At 33.2% G+C, this 21,728-nt stretch overlaps 1 protein-coding gene across 3 annotated transcripts; it reads right to left on the reverse strand.

Moving 5' to 3' along the window:
- Window positions 1–631: 631 nt before the first annotated feature.
- LOC135835883 (protein gooseberry-like) lies at window positions 632–20,483 on the reverse strand. 3 transcript variants are annotated; one of them, XM_065350355.1, is made up of 7 exons: window positions 20,159–20,481; window positions 14,955–15,262; window positions 10,963–11,074; window positions 3,677–3,848; window positions 3,319–3,506; window positions 1,142–1,400; window positions 632–1,043 (listed from the first exon to the last, which is right to left on the reverse strand). In XM_065350355.1, exons 1-7 carry the CDS (start codon window positions 20,214–20,216, stop codon window positions 902–904), a joined length of 1,239 nt encoding a protein of 412 aa, XP_065206427.1. In that variant the 5' UTR covers window positions 20,217–20,481; the 3' UTR covers window positions 632–901. The 3 variants fall into 3 exon arrangements, with proteins under 3 accessions (XP_065206427.1, XP_065206426.1, XP_065206428.1); XM_065350354.1 differs by having other exon boundaries at window positions 14,949–15,262; window positions 20,159–20,480; XM_065350356.1 differs by having other exon boundaries at window positions 931–1,067; window positions 14,949–15,262; window positions 20,159–20,483.
- Window positions 20,484–21,728: the final 1,245 nt, after the last annotated feature.

A 21,728-nucleotide genomic window follows, 5' to 3' on the forward strand; every position in this document is an offset into this window, starting at 1 on the left:
AAAAAAAAAAAAAAAAATCCTGAAAAATTTGAAAGAATTACAGAACAGAATTTGAAAAATTGGAATTACTTTCTATTTTGAATGGGAACAATCAAGATAAGAGCAATTTCAGTTCAAAGTTCAGAATTGATATTTCTGTTGATTTTCACCCCCCCCCCCCTTCCTTGAGCCTTACTGTTCTATCATAATTTTACCCAATCACACTCGAATACGTTCCTCTTTTGAATCAAAATTGCTCTAACCACTCGGTTTTTTTTTAACTTCAACGTCTAGAAAACCATTGCTCAAATTAGTCAACCATCAGTTTTAAATCAATAAAATCAAGGAAGAAAAATGGAATGATAAATTTTGATTTCAATTGCACATTCCATACCTCATTTATTCTCAATCTTCCATAATACTTACTGAAAAATAGATGAAGTTGCAATCACAAGCGATACCTACTTATTTTAAAACAAACATATGTTTATTTTCTTGGGATGGTGTGCAACGTTGCCGCATATCAGTTTTATGTAGCTTTTTGTACAACCATAAAGTTGAATGTATAATGACATGAAATGCTTCTCTTCATAAAAATAAGCAGTAAGTAGGTACCCAACTGATGAATTTTGTGATTATGAAATGAATGTCATTAAAATGAATACAATTTATTCGATATTAATTTTACATCAGTCTTTACGTGTAGTGCAGTTACAAGTTATACATAAACATAGTATACTATGGTGACAATTTTTATCTATAACTCTTTACACAATAGGAGAAAAAATACGCTATACAATACACCTTGTAGCATGCAAAACACGAATCTTTGGCTAACACACATCGATAAAGGAAAAAAGAAACCTTAAAACTAATAAACAATCACATGAACTTTTATACTATTTCTAAAATACAATTACATCTAGTGAATCCTTCCACAAACAACTCCAGCTTCCACGCTGCTTAGTTGACCAAAATACGGGTAACCTGATTTAGCTTCAGTAGGAGAATGAGGAGCTAAATTTGAACTAGAGTTGTACATTTGACTTCCAGTTTGAAATAAACTGAAACATTATGAAAATCTGTAACTAAAATCCGTTCTAACAAAAAACCATAAAACAAATTTTCCGAATAGGATGGGTATATGTAATTAGACACCTACTTATAATTATCTGACCACGGTGACAATGAATCAAGTTTTGCAGAACTTTGGTGCCTGGACCAAGTAGGATGTTGAGTTGGTAAAGGTGGCACAGAACAATGACTCGATTGCGACGAATAGGCAGAAAATTGTGACACTGCGTTTTCACTACCGACTCCCGATGGTGTACCAGAAGTACCCGAATACATGGAATTGTAACTACCTAAAGGACTGGTTGTAGGATATGAAGCAGTTTGTGGTGTCCATGATGACGAATGATCTGTAACAGAAAAAGAAAAAAAATTATTAAATTACGTAGATACCCATAATTATTGCAGTTGCATTTATGCATAAAGCTTAAAAAATAGTTAGGTTGTAGTCGGTATACACGTCATGACGTATTCAGGGTCAAAAACAGAAAAATAATTCACATTAGCGGCATCACTTCCGCGTATTTTTCGGACGTGATAAGAACTCATTGGTCACAGGAGTGTTCACACGAACCCTACAGCTAGGTTAAAGTTTGGTATATTAGCCGCGTTTATATGTACATTAGTTTGATATGGCTAATATTATGATAAAAATGAGTCAGCATTTTGAATCCATGTGGGAACGAAGATGACCGCTAGGTGTAAATTTAATGATAGCGTCTTATGCTTATAACAAGTTGCTGTATAATGAAATTATACGCCACTCTGTACAATAATATTCTATTAATAATAGTTTATCTTTAACATGTTGATCTCATATATAGCTAAAGTAGGCTATATACCCAGAATTGATCAATACAGAACACCCTCCTCTTTTAATGCTTTATTCACGCAATTGAGATTTAAAGTTGCAACTTGGGAGGACCATATGTAATGCCTAAACATCAAATTTCTTGCATAATCTCATAGTTGGTGGTATCTGGTAGGTAATATTATCTATTGTAAGTGTAGGTATATGGGCTATGTACAGTTACATGAATTTTTCATAAAGGAACCAAAATTAAAATTTCAATATTTTCAGCAAATTCCACGATGGAAAAGAATGAAAAGTAAAAGAAATGGTTCGTGAACGTGATTCATGGCTCATACGTCATGAATCACGAATGACCTACAGCTGAAAAAAATGACTCGGATCACGAATCAAATCACGACTTTTTTTTTTATTCCAATCATCCCCAAGATTGATTTTAATGGTATTTTCAATGCTGGTTCTGGCAAAGGTTCCCTCGTTAGCGATGTTTTAGCTTGTAATTTTCATAAGCAGATAGGTGGGTATTACTAATAGGTGGTCCAGCACTTCCACTCTTCGTATTGGTACATCAAAGATCGAAAAAATCTCGATTCTCGTTCACAGAAGAGCAGGAAATGCCAGATAATTAATAACCTAATGACAGTAAAGACAAGTACAGTACACAAGTATAGCACACAAACGAGGAGGGTTGGAAAATGGTGTATACACTCGGTGCGGTGGGCTTCGCCATTGGATGATATCGGAAGTATACGAGATACATTACATATATCACAAGTTTTCCAACCATTAACATTAATAATACCCCTGTATTGTGCGAAACTCCCTTGGTTAATCATACTCTCTATTGTAACGAAAACCCTATAACGATAACGTCGAATCCGGACGACGCGAAAAATAGCAGTTACGCAAGAATTGACAATTTATACTTAACAAAGCGAGCTCATTGTTCGTTGGTAGTGGTTGAAAAATGGTATTTCAATTCGATTTTCAGGGTTAATAAATACAGCAAAAATGTTTGTTTTCGAATAGGGGGCCTAAGGGGTTTCCCCCACACTAAATCTACACAACGGACATGTACGTAACTCTCTAACCAGTTTTCACGCATTTCGTTCACTTTTCATCGCAGGCTCGTTGGGGAAAAAATTTTCATTCCTGTTTCCGGTTTTGTAATCGCATTGGAGAGAAAAAAAATGAGTCGCAGACAATCGCAGGCTCGTTTTAAATCATTTGCGAATGTCATATTATAGACTTTTTTTTCAAAACTTGGAGCTCGCTTCAATACATAAATAAACCTACGTAGGTACCTATAGTAATAACGTTGATAAGGTATAGCATGTACGTGTAACTATATGATGGAATTATTTACGAGAAGGTCTAAAATAGAAGCCAAGTTCTGAGAATTTGGCTCATTCTATTAGGTAATCATTTCAGGTGGAGGAAAAAAACTAAACACTCACTTTGCGAAGTGAAATTAGTGGTAACCTCCGAATGCGAAACTGACGGAGGTGGCGGATATTGCGACGGACCAAACGTCGGCTGCAATGACATAGAGTTGAATTGCATGTGCTGGCTGTTTAGATGTTTTCTCATTCTGGCTCGTCGATTACTAAACCATACCTGAACTCTGGCTTCTGTAAGTTTAGTGCTGCGAGCAAAAATCATATTTTTAATTTAATTGGAAACTTGGTTGAGGATGACGGTGATGCTGGTTGATGCATCGCGGCTAACAATTGAAGACCTTATACGTACATGGTACGAGTACATTTAAGGTGTATAGGTAAGTCTAAGTATATATTTCAAATCTTTGTTAATTACCTCTGCGCGAGCTCTTCTCTGGTATAAACATCTGGGTATTGGGTACGCTGAAAAGCTCTTTCTAATTCGTCTAATTGTTCCCCGGTGAATGTAGTTCTGCTTCTTCTTTGTTTGCGTTTTAACGGTATTCCAGGTTCGGATTCTGTATCTGTATCGTCGCCGCTGCTACCACCTATTAACATAAAATTAACGAATTTATTGAAAACATTTTCGACCAGATACAAGATGAGTTCGCTGCGAAAAAAAGAAGGAAAAAACAATTAACCGGTATAGCTCGCGGTTGGCTATTTATCATTGTAACCATATTACTGTTTAAGTAGGTAGACTTAGGTATGTACTTTGGTTTTGAAAACCTACTGACAGGCTACCTGTGCCAAAGTTAGTAGATAGGTATGTGCCTATTCGGGTGAAGTGATGAAAAGTCTGACGCGAGCTTGATATTTTTTCATTATGCAAATGACTGTAGGTAAATTTGGAAATGCTTTTTGACTTTAAAAAAAAAATTATCAATTTTGGCTCCTTTTCGTTCCAAATGGGTGCACTACTCGCATTTTTAGAAAATCTCCAAAATTCAAGTGTAGTTTTGACATCTATAGGATGGATGATTAAAAATTGGTAGAACACCCCAAAAAACAATTTTTGGCAAAATTTAAAAAAATTAAATGATAGGATAAGGTATTTACCTTACCTATATACTCGTAGAAAATTGAAATTTTGTTACTACTTATCGTATTTTCAACTCACCCAATTGATTTCTCGAGATTTCAAACCCGTTCAAAAGCTTCAGCAAATTATTGGATTTTTCAGTTTTCAAAAATAAAAACAACACCATACCTAAAAATGGCTCCAACATAAAATTCAGTGCCCACAAACTCTAATCAACATGTTTTCAAGATATCTATCAATTTGGGCAAAAATTTTCCGACATTCATTTCCACCGATCCATTCCATATTCAATCAAAACTTTATAATATGTATTTTTTAAGAGCTAGAAAAGTTGAAAATCTGTTGGAGATTTCAGAACGGTTTAGAACCTCTACTAATCAATTAAGAAAGTAAAAAATAGGAGAAAAACTTGACTTATTCGGCTGTTTACCTCAATTCGTTCAAATTTTAAGTCTTGCCATGAAAAATGGAATGCATTTTTTACAAATATGAAGAATTTTCAAAAAAAAAATTAGAAAAGTTAATGCAGAGCGGGGTATTTTAAAGTTGGCCTTGCATGAGCTGTGAGCTCCCCAACCACCATCCGCAAAATCACGCCATGGACGCTTGGAATTTTACTGTTTTTTAAAACAAAAATGGTTAGGTACTTATCTAGGTTGGGTTAGGTTAGGTTGAGAAAAATTGTTTAATAGTAGGAAAAACACACGAAAATACTTTTCAACAGATTATTCTCGCAGATCCGTGAGTAAGCAATTTTTGCCTGCTTCTTTGTGATTTTTTACGTTTTTCTCAACACAACAAAAAATGACAAAACTAAAACTGAAATTGAAGGGGAAGAAACTAAAAACTTCAAGAATTGAAAACTGAAAATTAGAAAATGAAAATCGAAATTTTTATTTTTTAGTTTTCTTAGCTAGCCCAACATATTGTATAATGTTTTGAAACCCTATAAAAAAAAACGTTGTAAAAAACTAAGAAACTTTCATTTAAAAATTCATGAGGTTTTTAAAACATCTTCCAAGTTTCGAACAATTGTCTATGGCATAATTTCAAACATTTTAGAATTTCGAAAATCCCTGTGAGGCAATTGAAAAAATAGCAATAATTCTTGAATCAAATTGATCTCACTTTGTTATATTTTTTTGAGAAATGCCTCAAAATGAATAGTATCTAACTAATTATGAAAAATTTGGAACACCTACTAAAAGAAGAGCCTGTTTTTCCGAAATGTGTCGCTATCCCAAACAAAAGAAAAAAAAAAAAAACACCGAAATGAAACTAAGCACAAAATTGGCACAACTTTCTGAAGAATTAGCACATTTTTTTGTTGAGTAGCAAAATTTGCAGAAATATGTAGGAAAAGAGCAGAATTATTTAGACACTCACAAAGAATATTCACATGATCTTTATTCACTATAGTCGAAAGAATTTTCTAGAAAATTCGCTTCATCGGTCTACACTGAGAAAAATGTATAGTATAAATTACAATAAATTTATAGTAAACGTGCTCCAGTTTTGGAATTATAGTCGAAATTACTATAACTATAGTAAATGAAATACCATAATTATAATAAAAAATACTATAGTATAGTAAACATTACCATACGTATAGTATTTAATTTACTATAGTTAGAGTAATTTCGACTATAATGCCAATACTGGAGCACGTTTACTACAAATTATGATAATTTATACTAAAAAAATTTCTCTCAGTGTATCCAAAGTTTCTCTTCTGTTCTTTGAGAGGTTTACTTGCAGAGGGGGGGGGGGGGGTGATCCTGCTAACTTCAATCCTCTTTCCTCTTCTACTGCACAATTATTTTAATTGCAAAAATATAAAATCAAAATGTAGATTCAAATTTTCCCAATTTAAGTTTTTCATAAACTAATGCAGCTTTTTTTGAACTTCATTCTTTAAATTTCTCTTTTGTATTTTTTATCGTTGTAACTTTAAAATGTACGTACGTACCTATCTGAGATATAAAGAAAAATTAAATTTTAAAAATTCAGTGTAGGAACATTTCTTATTGCTGAAGGCGAAGGGATGAGAAGGATTCATTATGCAGCCAACTGACAGACAAGTATTTTCAATTCGTGAAATTTTTTAGCTGGTAACAATTTTTTTTGCCACATTGTTTCCATGTAATTTGAACTGGAAGGCCTTTCGGTACATACCTCAACTTTTAAATATTCGTGACAGTAAATTTGTCACGAATTTGCAAAAATATTGTAAAATTTGAGATGATTTTGAAGTGAACATGTTTTTCCTTTATAGTAAAATGTGCAAAATTAACAATTTGCTTCGGAAAAGTTTTACCCATCACCCAAAAAAATTCCAAATGCTTCTAAAATACCAGCATAAAATTCCTCTAAATTAATTTCCGGCATGAAAAATAAATTCCAAATAGGTAGGTATAGGCAACCCTGGCCCAATTCACCCACTCAACGCTGCATAAGTAAAGTACTTACGTACATACCTACGAGTAGAATATAATACTTTCCTATAATAGTATTGATTTAACGAAATCTCGTCAATTTCTCGACAAGTTAAATAAATCGTAAAATAATTGGCATAACAAGCAGCATTCGTTTTCAATTTCATTGCTCGGTTGCTTTCTCAAACATTTATAAAAATTGAAAAATGATTTCGACTTTGAAAAATATAAAATTAGTCGTAGACGAAAAAAAAAAAGATTAAAAACCAGTTGTATGTACCTACAACTTGGGTAAGTAAGTATATATGAATTTAAAAACGAATGCCAAGTTAAATGTGTAGATAAAAGACACAAAAGAAGGGATTAATACGCAGAGGCAATGAGTGATAGCTAAGAGTTTATTCTCATTACACGTTTTAATGACAGATACATATGCTGACTGGCTTACAGCTAGATTTATGTGTGGCCTAGTCTATCGGTACCTCTTTCCGCACCACATGCTCAGATCAATCATGATCAAACGAAAGCGTGTATTGTTGCCTATACTGCTTTAGGGCTGTTTGAATATTTAAAGAAAAAATAAAGTATATTAATTTTTTATAGTAATAAAAAACACCATCGACGAGTTGGAAGATGAAACGTGCTACGTGTGCGCCTTGCCCATATAGATTTGTTTATCTCGTGCTATGTCTTATGTAAAAAGAAGGGAAAAAATGGATAGATACTTATAGGCAGATAGATATTGAGTATTGGCAGGTATAACTTACAAACGAAACACGAAAAAAAAATTCTTTATCGTGGTAAACACTCGTATTTTTATGTATCATTGAATTGCGAGCGAAAAACCAAAGGGTGAAAAACCGAACCAACATGGTTTTAAAATCGTTTCGCAGACAATTACCATCTTGTATTCGAAAAAAATCATGACCCATTGAAAATCATAAATTTGTCTCGCTCTCAGTACACAGCAGAAAGAGTAAACTTGCGGGTGCGAATAGTGGTAAGCATAAAAATGCGGCGAACCATGTTTTTTTATTAGCCGCATTTGGAAAATGTAGTAACTCGAAAATATAACTCAAACAAGGGTTTTTTCTAACTCTGTGCTCTTTTTCCCACTACTATCATTTCGTATATTTATAATACTTTAAGTAATGTCTTATGAATTCACATAGTAATTCGCATCCTGGACCATTTTTTCGGGGGGTATTTCTCTTTCTTCTTAGAAAAAAATTATACACTGTGGAGACCGTATAGAGCTGAGGAAAAATAATTAAATTATTCCCACTTTTTTACGCTATTTCTTAAAATATGTCAGTTGAGTGTACTTCTCTTATGCATCTTATGGGGATAGAAGGGATTTAGCGCTATGTTGCTTCAATTTATTGTGTTTTTTTTTTTGTTTTACAAACGATAAAACGGATTTAATTCCGGTATACTTGGAACATTATAGTACCTAGAATTTTAGTGTATTTTTATATAAAGAAAAATTTGCACTACATAATTCAGTTTTAATTTCGATGCCCTGTGAGTAAAAAATTCAAAACAAACCTCTTCATCGTTCAGAGAGGAAAGTTTCACAAAAAGACAAATCGCCTCGTTTCGGATTTACGTACATACATTTTAACTACAATATACAATGGTACCGCTGCTTATACATTGTCGCGTTACAATCGTAAAAAAAAATAAAATAAAATGGCCGTAATTTACAACGCGTTCGAGCACAGAAAACATAAATTCATCGAAACAGAAATAAGCAAAAATGCTTCGAGTAATCTGTTGACAGGAATGGATACGGTAAAAAGGTAATTTACCACGTAGACTTTATATGCGCATATCTCCATTCCGGGTAATTTTAAGATCACTATTGCATAGCACACAATAGCACCGAACACGTTCCTCGTTTCGTTTTTCCAAAGCTGCGTCAAAAAAAAATTTTTTTACGTGATCCGATGACCGAAAGGAATCGATGTCGAACGAAATAAAAATGAATTTCAAAAGGCATCGAATAGTAAGCGCCATCGGCCCAAATCAAAGCGTTTATCGGAGCAATAAAAATAAATATAGAGAAAGAGACGCCTAAGAGGAAAAATAAACACCTCAATTTTATCTGCTCTGATTACAATTCTATTCAAGTTTTTATCACCCACGAACCAAATAACTTCTGGTAAATATTCGGCGAGATCTCAAAGACGCACGTATCGATATTATAGAATTGTCAGGCTCGACGAGTATACTATATCTCTCGCTATCGTGCGCTAATATGCATACGCGATGGTATAAAAATCATGTTTTAAGGTGTTGAAAGTCAGAAACCGCGAATTAGCTAAGCATAATATAACATGTCACGTATATGTTTATCATCTTGGTGGTCTTAATCTTTGTTCTCTTTCACACATACATTCTCGCACCTGTCTCACCTTTATCCGCCTATTCTAAAAAATAGGTTCCTAAGGTGTAATATTAGGTTGTTATACATATCTATCTGTATTGTATCTCTATACAGGGTGTCCCATCAAACGTCTGTTATTGGTGTGCTTCAGATTTGGGTAAGACCAGACAAGCGAGTCGGGAAATGGAAAAAAAGACTTTAGATGATCGCAGTGTGTATTTTATTGGTGGAAGGAGGGGGGGGGGGCTTTGATCTTATGGATTTAATATCTGAAGAAAAAAACATGTCTCAATTAGGTAGGTACTGACATTCGTCATAAAAATTATTTCGAATCATATTAAAAGAAAATTTTTAAAAATCGCAAAGAAATTGCTGTTAAAAATTAATGAATATTTTCTACTTTTCAAACATTTTTTAAATACCTATAAAAAAATTTTTGAGCCGGCTTTCTTTTTGAGAAATTGAAAAGATTCTACAAAAAGCAGACTTTATTGTTGAAGACATATTTTGTAGGTACTACTTACATCTGTTTTGCTTTGAATATTTTTCAAACATAAGGTAAGATACTTTTCGAATCTCAAAATTATGTTGACAGGTTCTTTCGAAAAATTGAGCATACCTACACCAGGATTTTGAAAAATATATTTTTTTAAAAATACAATCATAAGCAGGTTTCAATTTTTAAAATATCCTAAAAAATTCATGTTGGAGCCAGAATTGAGAAAAAATGTTTTCAAATAGGTACACAAAAAAGCTTAATGTGGTATACGTACACCTGGGTAGTTCATTTCTATGTTAGTTATTTATGCGTACGAGTTTTATGATCTTCCAGTTGGCTTTGTAGATTAGATACCTATGGTATTGCTTGATTAGTCAATAATTTAGGGGTTTACGATTTCAGTTTTCACCTACTCAACTAATCTTTTACATTCCTTCTCAAAATTTGAAAAGTTTTGAAATTACAATATGAGTTGAAGTGGTCTGTGAAGATCTATAGAGACCTGGAAAGTGTAGAATTTTGAATTTATATTAACCATACCTACTCTTTTTTTTTACTGGGAAGTGGGAATGATACTTTTATACTCAAATTCCAAAAATGGCAGATATTTGCAGTAGGACACCTTGTATATCTACAATACAGAACGTTAGTTACATTGAAATCTGATTCTTATATTGTTTCAAAAACTTCCTCACATATAATAATTGCAAATTCGTGAATCGCGTTCGACTGATTAATTCTCCTTTCTCACTCAGATAACGGTTTTTAAAACTGAAATTTTTTGCACAGTTAGGTATGATTAGGTATAGGGAAATTTATACCTACCTATCATTGATAATCTAAGCCTATATATGCAACAAATATAGATGTGAATATAATTTCACTGAAAACGATCATATTTTCGTATATCTACATCAAATGAATATTAATACAACGTAGGTAATCGTAAAAATCACCTAGGTGTTTCGCTTTGGCGGTCTAATAATGCTTCTTAATAAAGGTAATAAAAGCTTTCCTTCATTTGACAGTTTGTATAGTTAGGTAATAGGTATACGGTGAATAGATATCCAGCTGTTAAAGCTATTAGCCGATGAGATTTTATAATATTGGTATTACAATTTTTATATTCTTTTTGTCACTTTTAAACTCTTAATTATTCGGCTGCGTCGAGCGCAAGCGCGTCTCATAAGATGGAGCATGCCATACAGAGCTATTATACCTCTATAATAGGTAGTAGGTATAGGTACTAGGTACATACAACAGGCTGAAAAATTACATATGTGGATGATGAACTTACCGAGGATTCCATGGATAGTGTGATTTTTACTATCTCCTCGCCCGCTTCCACCTCGCAGCAGTCGACTTATGGAACTGACCGATGGAGCGTTGTTTTTATCACAGACACCATCCTGTAAAGTGAAAGGAAAAAATCAATTCGTGTTCGACTATATGAGGTGTTCGGCTGGTCATATAAGTGAGAAGATTTTTAGTATTAGGGTAATGCGTTTTTTTTTTCTTTCCGGTACTCTTATTACTTCGTAATAAGTAGGTACTCGTGTATATGTAGATATTTGAGGCGAGATGAACATTTAAGTAGGTAGGTAGGTACCAGGTTATATGTACCACCAGGACCACCACATATGGGCACAGTTTTCAAAAAAATGTATAAGTATACTTAATCGGTCTAAGTCATGAATCGACGCTTATTTATTATGATCTTGATTGTGTGTTTGGCTGTTTTTTGGAGGGGGGGGGGGTTCTTCTGCGTCTTGTCTACTCAAATTTTAGAATTCGTCTCACATGTACATACGTCTAGTATTTCATTCAACATTTGAAAAAAATAAAATATGAGCACAGATCAAGACTTACTGACTGCACTAAGGATTTGATCATTAGAGAGGGGGTAAGAGGAAGGGGAAGGGTAAATCATCTTCTCTAAAAAAATTTGTGATTGCGAAAGCGAGGTTTTATTCAATACCTAGTAAAAGTAATTTCTGCGTTCCACAATTGTAGTTCTTCTTCATAGGTAGATAAGTAAAGTTGACGCCCTATGTTTATTTATGCATCGTTCTTAAGAGGGTTCAAACGATTTCTGTTTGGGTACCCAGTCCGTTCCCTAATCCTTGCCGTTCCTTCTGAATTAGATTTTTCTTTTTTCGACCAGCAGTGAGAAGGGGGAAAACAGGGCAATTTACCCTAGGTTCAGCTTCCTTAGAGAGGTCGAGGAATAAAAAATCCAAGAAAAATAATGATTCATCAATCGTGCAAGTGCATATTAGATTTCCAAAATTTTATTCGGTAATCCGGAAAAAGAAGTCAAATTTCTCAGGCTTCTCGACGCGACGTTTAATCAAAAGTTACCACTTTCCTTACGAGAGAACCTTTATTACAGCCGTCAACTTTGATTGAGCTGAAATTTGGCTCGTCAAAAAAGAATGCAAACCAGATCTCTGAGCAAAATTTTGAGCAACCAAAATTGATTTTTCAATTTTTGGTGAATTTCTGAAAATGACTTAAGTAGTCTTTGGTAGGTCTAGGTAGGTATACTTGCAGTAATTTTTTTACAAAAAGAGTGGGTTAATAAGATAAAGTCCTAAAATTGGTTTATATCGACCACTATACCGACTCTCCGAATCGATTTCTACCATTTTCGAGCAAATCTGGAGCCTCTAGCAAAATTTGAGGTACTTCAGAAGGCTTGTATATATGATCAACTTCAGCAGCTGAAAATTTAACCTGTCATAAATTTGACATCCCAAATCGATTACAGCAAATAATCAAAAAATTTTAGGTAACTGATCGAAAAGCAGTATTGAAAAAAAACGGTTTTTTTAAAAAAAGACAAAACAAACGGTTTTTTTTGTTTAAAACATGGTTTTAAACTGCTGGATTTTGTGTTTTAAACACGTTTTTAACACAAATTCATTTGTTTTGGATTTTGTTTTTCAAATATACGTTATCCAGTCATCAACTTTTAAGATGCGGTGTCATAAAATAGCTATATAAGGCTCAAGAAATATTAAAAAATTGAAATCAAAAAAAAAATTGCCTTTAAAAAAAGTATAGGAAGAAGAATGCAAATCTAAAAATTCAGTTCCTTCAATTTCACTACTTTTTCAACAAAAAAATTGAAAAAACCTGTTTTTTAGGAAATTGGAGTTGAAAAAAAACTTGTTTAAAACAAAAAAAAAAACATTTTAAACAGAATTTTGTTTTAAACACTGTCTGTTTTTTTCTCGATGTTTAAAACACTGTTTTAAACTGACAACACTGTCGAAAGGAGTATTTTTCACGTGTTGGAAATCTCAAATTTAAAAAAAACTTCAAAATTTGACATTTTTACAAGAAATCACTGAATACCTCTACCCCTCCCCCAACGTCGACTCTTCGAATAAATTGCCACCATTTTTGAAGGGATGTGGAACCTCCAGAAAAAGTTGAATTTTTTCAGAAGTATTAAATTGTTCCAGAAAGACATTCCGAATCGATTCGAAATAGTGAAGTGGAAATCCAAGGTGACAAATTAAAAAAAAATATTTCATCTTCAGTTGGAAATCTTATCATGAAATTTAACCCCCTCTAATCATGGCATGAAGCAGAAAGAAAGCATTAAAGCAAATATGATTTGTTTATAAAAGGAAACAACGAAAGTTGATACGAGTACTTCAGTAAAATTTATTCACATGGTTGCAAGCACTTTGAAGCCTGAGTTGTAAAAATGCCCCTGCTTCGGCTGCTTCCTGCTCTTCACCTACTGTACCTGCCTAATTGCTTTATCAGAATTCAGAACACTAAATTGGTGAATTTAATCTGAACATCGTACAACAGGACTTAAGTATATTAGGTAGGTATACCTAAACCTATAGATAAATGACGTAAAATTTGACGTCAGAAATGAGCACTGTTATGACAATTTGAAATTTTCGACGTCAATATTTCAGTGACGTGGGCAAATTTGATATTAGAAGGAGATTTGAAGGTTGAACTAACCTAACAATGGTTATCTATTATTGGAATCGGAAATTTTCATTTTCTTGTTAGAAACTGCTGGAAAACAATTTTTCACACATACGATTCATTAAAGAAAAATTTTAATAGATAAAGTATGTAAATCATCTGTGAAAAAAACTGTTTCTTTTTACTTTGTCATTCCTCTCCCCTTCTAATACCCTTTTTATCATCATCAACAATAGTCTAAGGGTAGCTCAGGGTAGGTCGTTTATAAATTTTTGATAAATTTTATTATAAACCCATTATAGAAAAACTGATGAGTAATTAATTTTTTCTATGTTCATGAAATTCTCAAAATAATGTACTCGGACCCACCTATTTTTTTTCCTTCAAAATAATGATATGTAGTTTTCCGACTATTGGAAAAAAAATTTTCGAACCACATGAAAATCTTAAATTTTTCCGAACTTTGAGCTCTCACCGAGGAATGGATCGAGAGTTAAGCATTGAGCTTGAACTTTGAAATTTTTCCCACGTCTTTTCGATTTTTCTAGCTCCATTAAATTTTGGAAAATTTGGATGACGACGCATCCTATTAGCTCATATTAGTCATATCATAATGCTAATTTAACACGGGGCAGTTGAATATTTGCAGGATATCAAAAGAAGATTTAAAACAAAAATTTAAAAGACTCAATATTCAGATTTCAAAGTGGGAACTCAACACTGAACGAATACGAAAATTGAAAACTGTCATTAGTGACTTCAAATCAGTGAAAATTGGCATGTCTCAAAATTTTTCACATACCTACCTAGGTAGGTAGTTAGGTACATTTTTTCGTAAGTGCAGGAAGTCAGCTTTCAGCTCTCATAGATGATAAACTTGTAGCCTTGAATCTAGATATTTTGATTTCTGGCATCATTTGGTCAATAATATTGAATCAACGATTCGGTTCTCATGCTAAGTAAACAAAGATGAGTAGGTATTTCGTAAACCACGCCTCTCGATATAAAAGCCTCAAAATAGTAAACACCGTGACCATATCGACTCATCGAGTAAATGCCATTTTTATAAAATTACTCAACGAATCGTGCATTTGAATCAATCATCGATGATGAATCAAGGTCCAAAGGTGTGGTAAAAATTTAACATGCCCTCGGGTGAAATGATTTAACTCATTCATAAGGAGCAATTTCACATTTAAAAAAAAAAGTTCATCCGGTAGGTAGAAAAAATTTCCACCATCTAAACCCTAAATGAGGTGAATAATTTTCCAACACCGACGCATTTCACACTCTATTACTAAAAACCAGCTCAAATGAAAATCTTACTTTTACCAATCTGTCTCGTATTTCCCAGCTGAAGATACCAGGGCAGTTTTTCCTATACTCTTCGATTTTACGTTCAACGTCCGGAGTAGCAACACGCGGTTTACTACCGCCAATCACGCCCGGCCTAATGCTACCCGTCTCTTGATACCGGTTCAAGATCTTGGAAACGCATCCGTGAGACACTCTGAGTTGTCTCGATATAACGCATGGTCTAACTCCAGATGCGGCTAATTCGACAATTTGCAATCGTATTTGATTCGGTAGAGGGCGGCCGTTTATAAATACTCCTCCGAGCTGATTTATTCTACCTTGACCTGGAACAGAAATTCGAAAATTGCCTAATTTAATTAACAAATATACACATACGCGCGTAACATATTTGTATGAAGAGGTTAATAACATTCGGTGATGCGCGGTTTGTGAATAAAGATGATTGATTAAGGCCACCCAAACGGTAGCAATTCATCAAACGAGGATTACAATCAGTTAACTGCATTTCAATAGATGGTCGAGTCACATCTCTACTTCTTACGAGATCTCGGTGGTACCCGCTTCGTGTGCGCTGCGCCGATTACCGCGATATTACTCGTAGGTCCAGCCTATAAGCTACTTTTCAATATACGAGTACGTTCGTGCCCCTGGTTTGATGATGCTAATTCGCCGAAAAAGGAGCAATTTCTATACATCAGGCGACTTGCATATGCTAAATTTAACGCATTCGTGCCAAATTAATCGTGAATATTTGTTAAAAGTGGCCTATTGTTGTCGTCCAGGAGGCATGTTAAGTGGAAAATTATACAACGTGTATTGTTACATTTTCCACTTATTAAACATGAGAAGATGACAGAGGTGATGCTTGTGTTATAGGTTCGTACTCGTATAGGTATGAAGGTACGCGAATATCTCGATACTCAGTTCGTAAAATTCAAAGACATTATAATTTGAATGGAAAAGGAGCTAGTTTGTCTATTCTCAGGTATCTAAACAAATTTTCAAGTACAGAACTATAGATCTAATAAATTGACGAAATAGATTTTTTTAATTACATTTTTTTCGTTGATTCGCTGAAAAGTCAGCAACGAATCATCTTGAACGTCCCCACTTTCCAGCCTAATAAACCAAAATCAGACATTTCTGCCAAAATTCATTAATTTGCACTTTAAGGATATAGTGATTATTCCATTGGATTCCACTTCCTATGAATATTCGTAAGCTCCACACTCTCATCGAATCATCTCCAATTCAAACCAAATTTGAAAAGTCAACAAAATGTGCCCAAACTATAATTAAGGAAATCAACATTTAAAGTTGAGGAAATGTATTTTCATCCCTCTCCATCAAATTCCTCTTCTGTAGGTACATATGAGTTCAATTTCATTTTTTGATAACATTTCAAGAAAAGTTTCAAAAATTAAGTATAAAGTCAACGAAGAAGTATTCTTGAGAAAATCATAAAACTCAAAAAACAAAAGGAATTCAGTTCATGAATTTAATGAGCTAAATTTACCTCCTTATCCAAAAATTCGTTTATGAAAAGGGGCAAATAAAACAGGAAAAAATGTGATCTATATGAAGGTAGGTATCTACATATAAAAATTTGTTTTGCAACATCAGATTCCAAATTAAAAACGCCTAATATGTATCTGCCCACTTAAAGAAAGATCATCGAGACATCTTATTGAAATGACAGGCAGAAAAATTGAACAAAATGCTATTTTGCCCCCCCCCTCCTCGGAAAAGTTATTGAATTGGAGAAACCCAACAGTTCGTAGCTAATTTTTGAATTAAGGATACTTGCACTTTGAAGGCAAATTTGGGCGGAAAATAATTTTTTTTTAATTTGTGGAATGGATGAAAAAATTCCAGTTTACCCATTTTGAAAGACGTTGACCAAATTCTTTGTAGACCTTCATTTTGAATTAAAAATAAGCCTGAAAAATGTTTAGTTCCGGGAATACTTCAGAAAGGGAAATACAGCTCATCAAGGAGGGTACCTAATTTCGGAAAAAATAATTTTTTTTCTCTCTAGCACTTACTGTTACACTACTCGACCTGATTTTGCATTCATCGATCTAAGGCACCATTTTCGCTACATGAGAGGTTAAAAATTTGCAAACCATCTTAAAAATTGATTCATGCGCTGTAAAGACCTACATTTTGACACACCAGCACGATACATTTCAAAATTACGGATTTTCTCCTCCTCTCTAAAGAGGATTCTTTCATTAAACACGAGTCAAAAAGTTTTCTGACATTAATTCAAATTTTAGGTTTTGGTTCCCTCCCCCAAAAGGGAATTTTTCATGAGACAAGGTAAAAATGAGTTCAGAAAATTCATCACACCAAAAAACTCTTGTTTTTATAATTTTTTCTTACAACTCACAAATTTGTTTTTGGCGCATTGAATTCTCAGATTTCCCAGTGTAATTTTGGTCCTCCCCTTTGGAAATTAACCAGCAAAAACTTATTTTATTACAAACCTGAGGATTTCCAATTCGAAGTCAAAATTTCAAGATTCGTAAACATCATCTTAAGTCTGTTAGAAAATGTGACGCGACCAGCGATACCATACCATAAGTCGGAAAACTTTTTTTTGAGATAATCGCGTTTTCATGGAAAAAGTCAGAAAATATCAAAAAAAAATTTTTTGTCGATTCATATACTATGAAGCCTATACTTTGGAATGGGTGTACCCACCGATCTCAAACACGTCGTTTTAGTGATGAAAAACCGGTTTTACAAAAGTGCTTTTCATAAAAAAATGTCAAAAAAAAAAAAAAATATTATGATGTAAAACCATTAAAAGATGAAGAAAATCAAAAAAAAAAAATACTGTTCACTGATTTTTAAAAATGTTACAAAAATAACCCAAACTTTCAAAAACGTTTTTCTCAGAATTTTGGTTTTTGAATTTCAAAAAATACGCAACTTTGAAATTTTGCAAATTTGTCAGATTTTAATATTTTGAAAATCTGTTTGCACCATTGAAAAGAGGAAGAAAAACACTACTAGAAACCACAATAAAACGAAAAAAATTTTGCCGACATATGGTATGGTATCGCTGGTCGCGTCACAAATATAGATTCGCAAAAAATAAATTATCCCCATCATTGGCTCTTTCTTCTATACCTATACGGTCCTAATTTTTGATTCATTTTTGGGCTTTTTTAATCAAATGGGGAAATATGTCATTTCCAACATGTGTCTTTTATCAATTATGAAATCGCAGATAATTTTTAAATTGATATCCAGATTTTGAAAGAGGCCAAATGCGAGTACCTCTGAGAAAGAAATATCGAATCATGTATTTTGTTAAAATGGCCCAAAAAAATATTAGAAAGAAAATCTGTAAAAAAAATATATTCCATTCTATAGCCTTTTTCTCAAAACAAAATATTTTGATCCAAACTTTTCAAGAACATTTTCATGATTTGAATGACTTGTTCTCCAAGAGGGAACAATATTGTAAATTACCTGCAAGTATGATTTATGAGGGGGGGGGGTGTCCTGAAAAATATGTAAATTCATCCAATGAAATTTTTAAAAATCAGGTCGGATTTTAAACAAAAATGCCTGTATCCGATTTTATCATAAAGAAACAATTTTGACCGGAAAAAAAAGCTCCAAAAATTCATTGTAAAATAAAAAATTTATAAGTTATTGAAAAAAGGCAATAAAATTAAATAATTTATTACCTCATCTACAAAATGAATAATATAAATGTATTGACAAAAATTAAAACGATGACAAACTATACACGCTGCGCGCTGATTCAAAGCAGGAATCCCCTGCAAAAAGAAAACGCAATGGCGACTATGTTGTCTACGCTGCCCTCTTTTTTGAATTTCGCCCCCTTCTCGATTGTATCTATTGCGGCGAGTGCAAATCATGCATCCCTTTTTGCTGCCCTAGTTTCTCACTAACAAAAGCGATCTACTTTCTGAATGTTACCCTTGCGATTAATTCAACCCGCCCAAACGTTTAACACACTTACACCTTTTGTCGTTATGTATTTTCAAATTTTATTCACTTTTATATTTCTACAGTTTCGTGTATGCATAAGGGAGGGTCGTGGATCTTTTCTAAAATCATTCAGATGATAGGTGGGTAGGGGTACTCATTTTTACTCAACGCGACAAAAAGGCCTACCAAGATGTATTGATGGGTCCGTTCTCTGTAATTTATGAACTGAATGATTTTAGACTTTTATATAATAGATTCCTTTTTCTCCGAGTCTTGTGATTTTCTCAGGACTGGTTTAGATTGATTTGAGGAGCTTCTAAAATTAACTTTCAAGTTGAGAGAAGAACGCGTGTAAATAAGTAATAATAAGCTGAAAAAATCGTTCTCCAATTGGATTTATTTCACTCTATGCAATATCAAATTTTCATATGGAAATCTTCGAGGATATACGTAGGTATACCTATAGGTAAATATAAGTTAGACACATGGAAAAATACATACCAACTTTCCGAAACCAACCGATCAATCGTTAAATGGTTCTGTTCGGTGGTAAATTTAGACAACTTACGAACCACGTAGGGGATTTGGCTTTTTGAAAACTTGGTTGGTAAATTGACTTGAAGTGTTGCGGTTAGTTGTGAATTAAAATTTACACTCAACTTTTTACTAACATTTCTACACCATAAAGCCTTTAGGTGAATTGATTCTTTGTTTGCAAATTAATGGCTATATACCTACCTAAAAAGGACCGATAATTTCCTTTGAAGTACATAAGTTTCTAAAAAGTTACCAAGTAAAGTTTGAAAACTCGAATATTTAGACGAAGCTCGTTTTATTTCGAGAACGTTTGGTCCATTTCATTTTTACGAGGCGAAAATGCTTCAATTTTTGAACACGAGACTGTATTTTGTTGAAATTTTCCATACATTTTGATGGAGGAAAATTTGACGATTATTTCTTTATGGGACGTTTAGTTGTTAATTTTATCTAACTTTTATGCTTTTCTGATTTCAGAAGTACCTAATTTGTATTATCCTCTCTGTCTTTTCGAGAATATGTAAATGAATTAGGTACCTAGATTGTGATCCTTTTGAATCGATTAAGTATTAAAATTATTGTAAGTATGGGATTCTCATCGAAGGAAAAGTTCCATCATAATTTATAATAGGTAGGTGCTTATAAATGTATAGAGGCCATAACGTTAACATAAATTGAATTTAAAAACAAATCAAAGTTAATAATCATACCTTGAAACGGATATGTGCCAGGAAAATAAGGAGCCATATTCAAAGTAGAAACAGCCATTAAAATATACAAACGAAAAAATTCACGAAACCACAAAATACTACTCGAAATATTCGAAAATGTTCATAAAATTTGAAAACGCGACAAAATAAAAGCTGAAATTCGATACGAGTCGCACAAAAACGCGTAACTTTGAGACTTTGCAAGTCTAACGAATCGATATCGAACTAACCGTGCGTTCAAGTCACCACTACTAAAGATCTGCACTAGAGAACTGTGGAATACGATCCCCACATGTAGGATGATGAACGATTGTGTTCATCTTAGACCCTACTTTTCTAACCACTCCTTATTCTATTATTCTTTCTCACGGATCACTAGTGTTAGATTTTCCAAGTCGATGGTGATTGGGAGACGAGTTTTTATAGGCGGAGTCTTTGGTAGATCGATTTCATCTGTGTTTGCGAATAACTAGGATGCTGATTAATGTCTCTATGTATATACAGTATTTAAATCAAGCGAGCGAAAAACCTTGAAATACGACTCATTGACTTCTGTTTTGTGGATCGTTTTCACGTTCATGTTGACGTGATTTAGCGAGAACTAGGATGACATTGATTTCATGTTTAAATGGCATTTCAAAATGTTTCAATACCTAAGTCGAGTAGGGATAGATATGCTACATTTTCGAACCCTTTTTACACTTTCGATGGTCGATTATTCGATTAGTAACCTATATTATTTAGTTACGTATTGGTGAAATGTAAATAAGATGGAAAGAATTGGGAATATTAAATTGTTATCAGAAAGATGGTTCAATTTAAATGTCGGTTACATTGTATAATAGGTTTCAGTGATTTTTTGGATCAAGATATCAATTAAGTAAATAAAAGGCATTCAGAAGCAATAGTTACCCCATTATAGTTAGGTAATTAAAATCACTTTCTGCCTTATTAGGTACATACTATTTTGGAATTTTTGGAAAACCATAAATTTCGAAAAAAAAGCAATCAAGAAGTGAAGGCAAAAATTTAAAAAGAATTACCTATACTTGATTACAAAATCCCTCAAAAGTCAGCTTCAAGAATAATCGCCTTTTTTTTGATGCTGAAATACATATTTCAGCGCACTCAAACTTCAAATCCCATTTTTCCACAATTCCACACACAGTACCTATATCATTTCAAACAAGGGTTTTTTACCATTTTAGTTTTGAACAATCTTAAAAATCACAAAATTCACTTTTACTTCCTGTTTACCAATGCTGCCAACAATTGTTTAAAAAACTGGATAAACCATTATTTACAATATTTATACAGTACTTATTTATTTTAATGTAGTATAGCAGTTTTTCACCCATACTCATTTGAACTTAAAATTTGTCCTACTACTCTGAACAATTTGAGCAGCTGTGTAAAACAATGTAATACCTAAACGTAGGAACAAACATGAACATTCTAAGAGAAGTGAAAATGTGACATTTTTGGAAACAGATAAGTACATACAATATATAAGATACTTTTTCAGAAAAACCGATCTAAAATTTGTGCCAATCTCCTAAAATCAATCACA

The sequence above is a fragment of the Planococcus citri genome, chromosome 2 (genome assembly GCF_950023065.1).
Source record: "Planococcus citri chromosome 2, ihPlaCitr1.1, whole genome shotgun sequence".
Lineage (NCBI taxonomy): Eukaryota > Metazoa > Arthropoda > Insecta > Hemiptera > Pseudococcidae > Planococcus > Planococcus citri.

Bases quoted from the DNA above. Each gene is read 5' to 3' on its own strand.
- LOC135835883 (XM_065350354.1), bottom strand. From the start codon at position 20,216: ATGGCTGTTTCTACTTTGAATATGGCTCCTTATTTTCCTGGCACATAT. The intron at 15,263-20,158 runs GTATGATTATTA...TTTCTGTTCCAG, and splicing joins TGGCACATATCCGTTTCAAG to GTCAAGGTAGAATAAATCAG. The intron at 3,507-3,676 runs GTAATTAACAAA...TTTTGCTCGCAG, and splicing joins AGAGAAGAGCTCGCGCAGAG to CACTAAACTTACAGAAGCCA.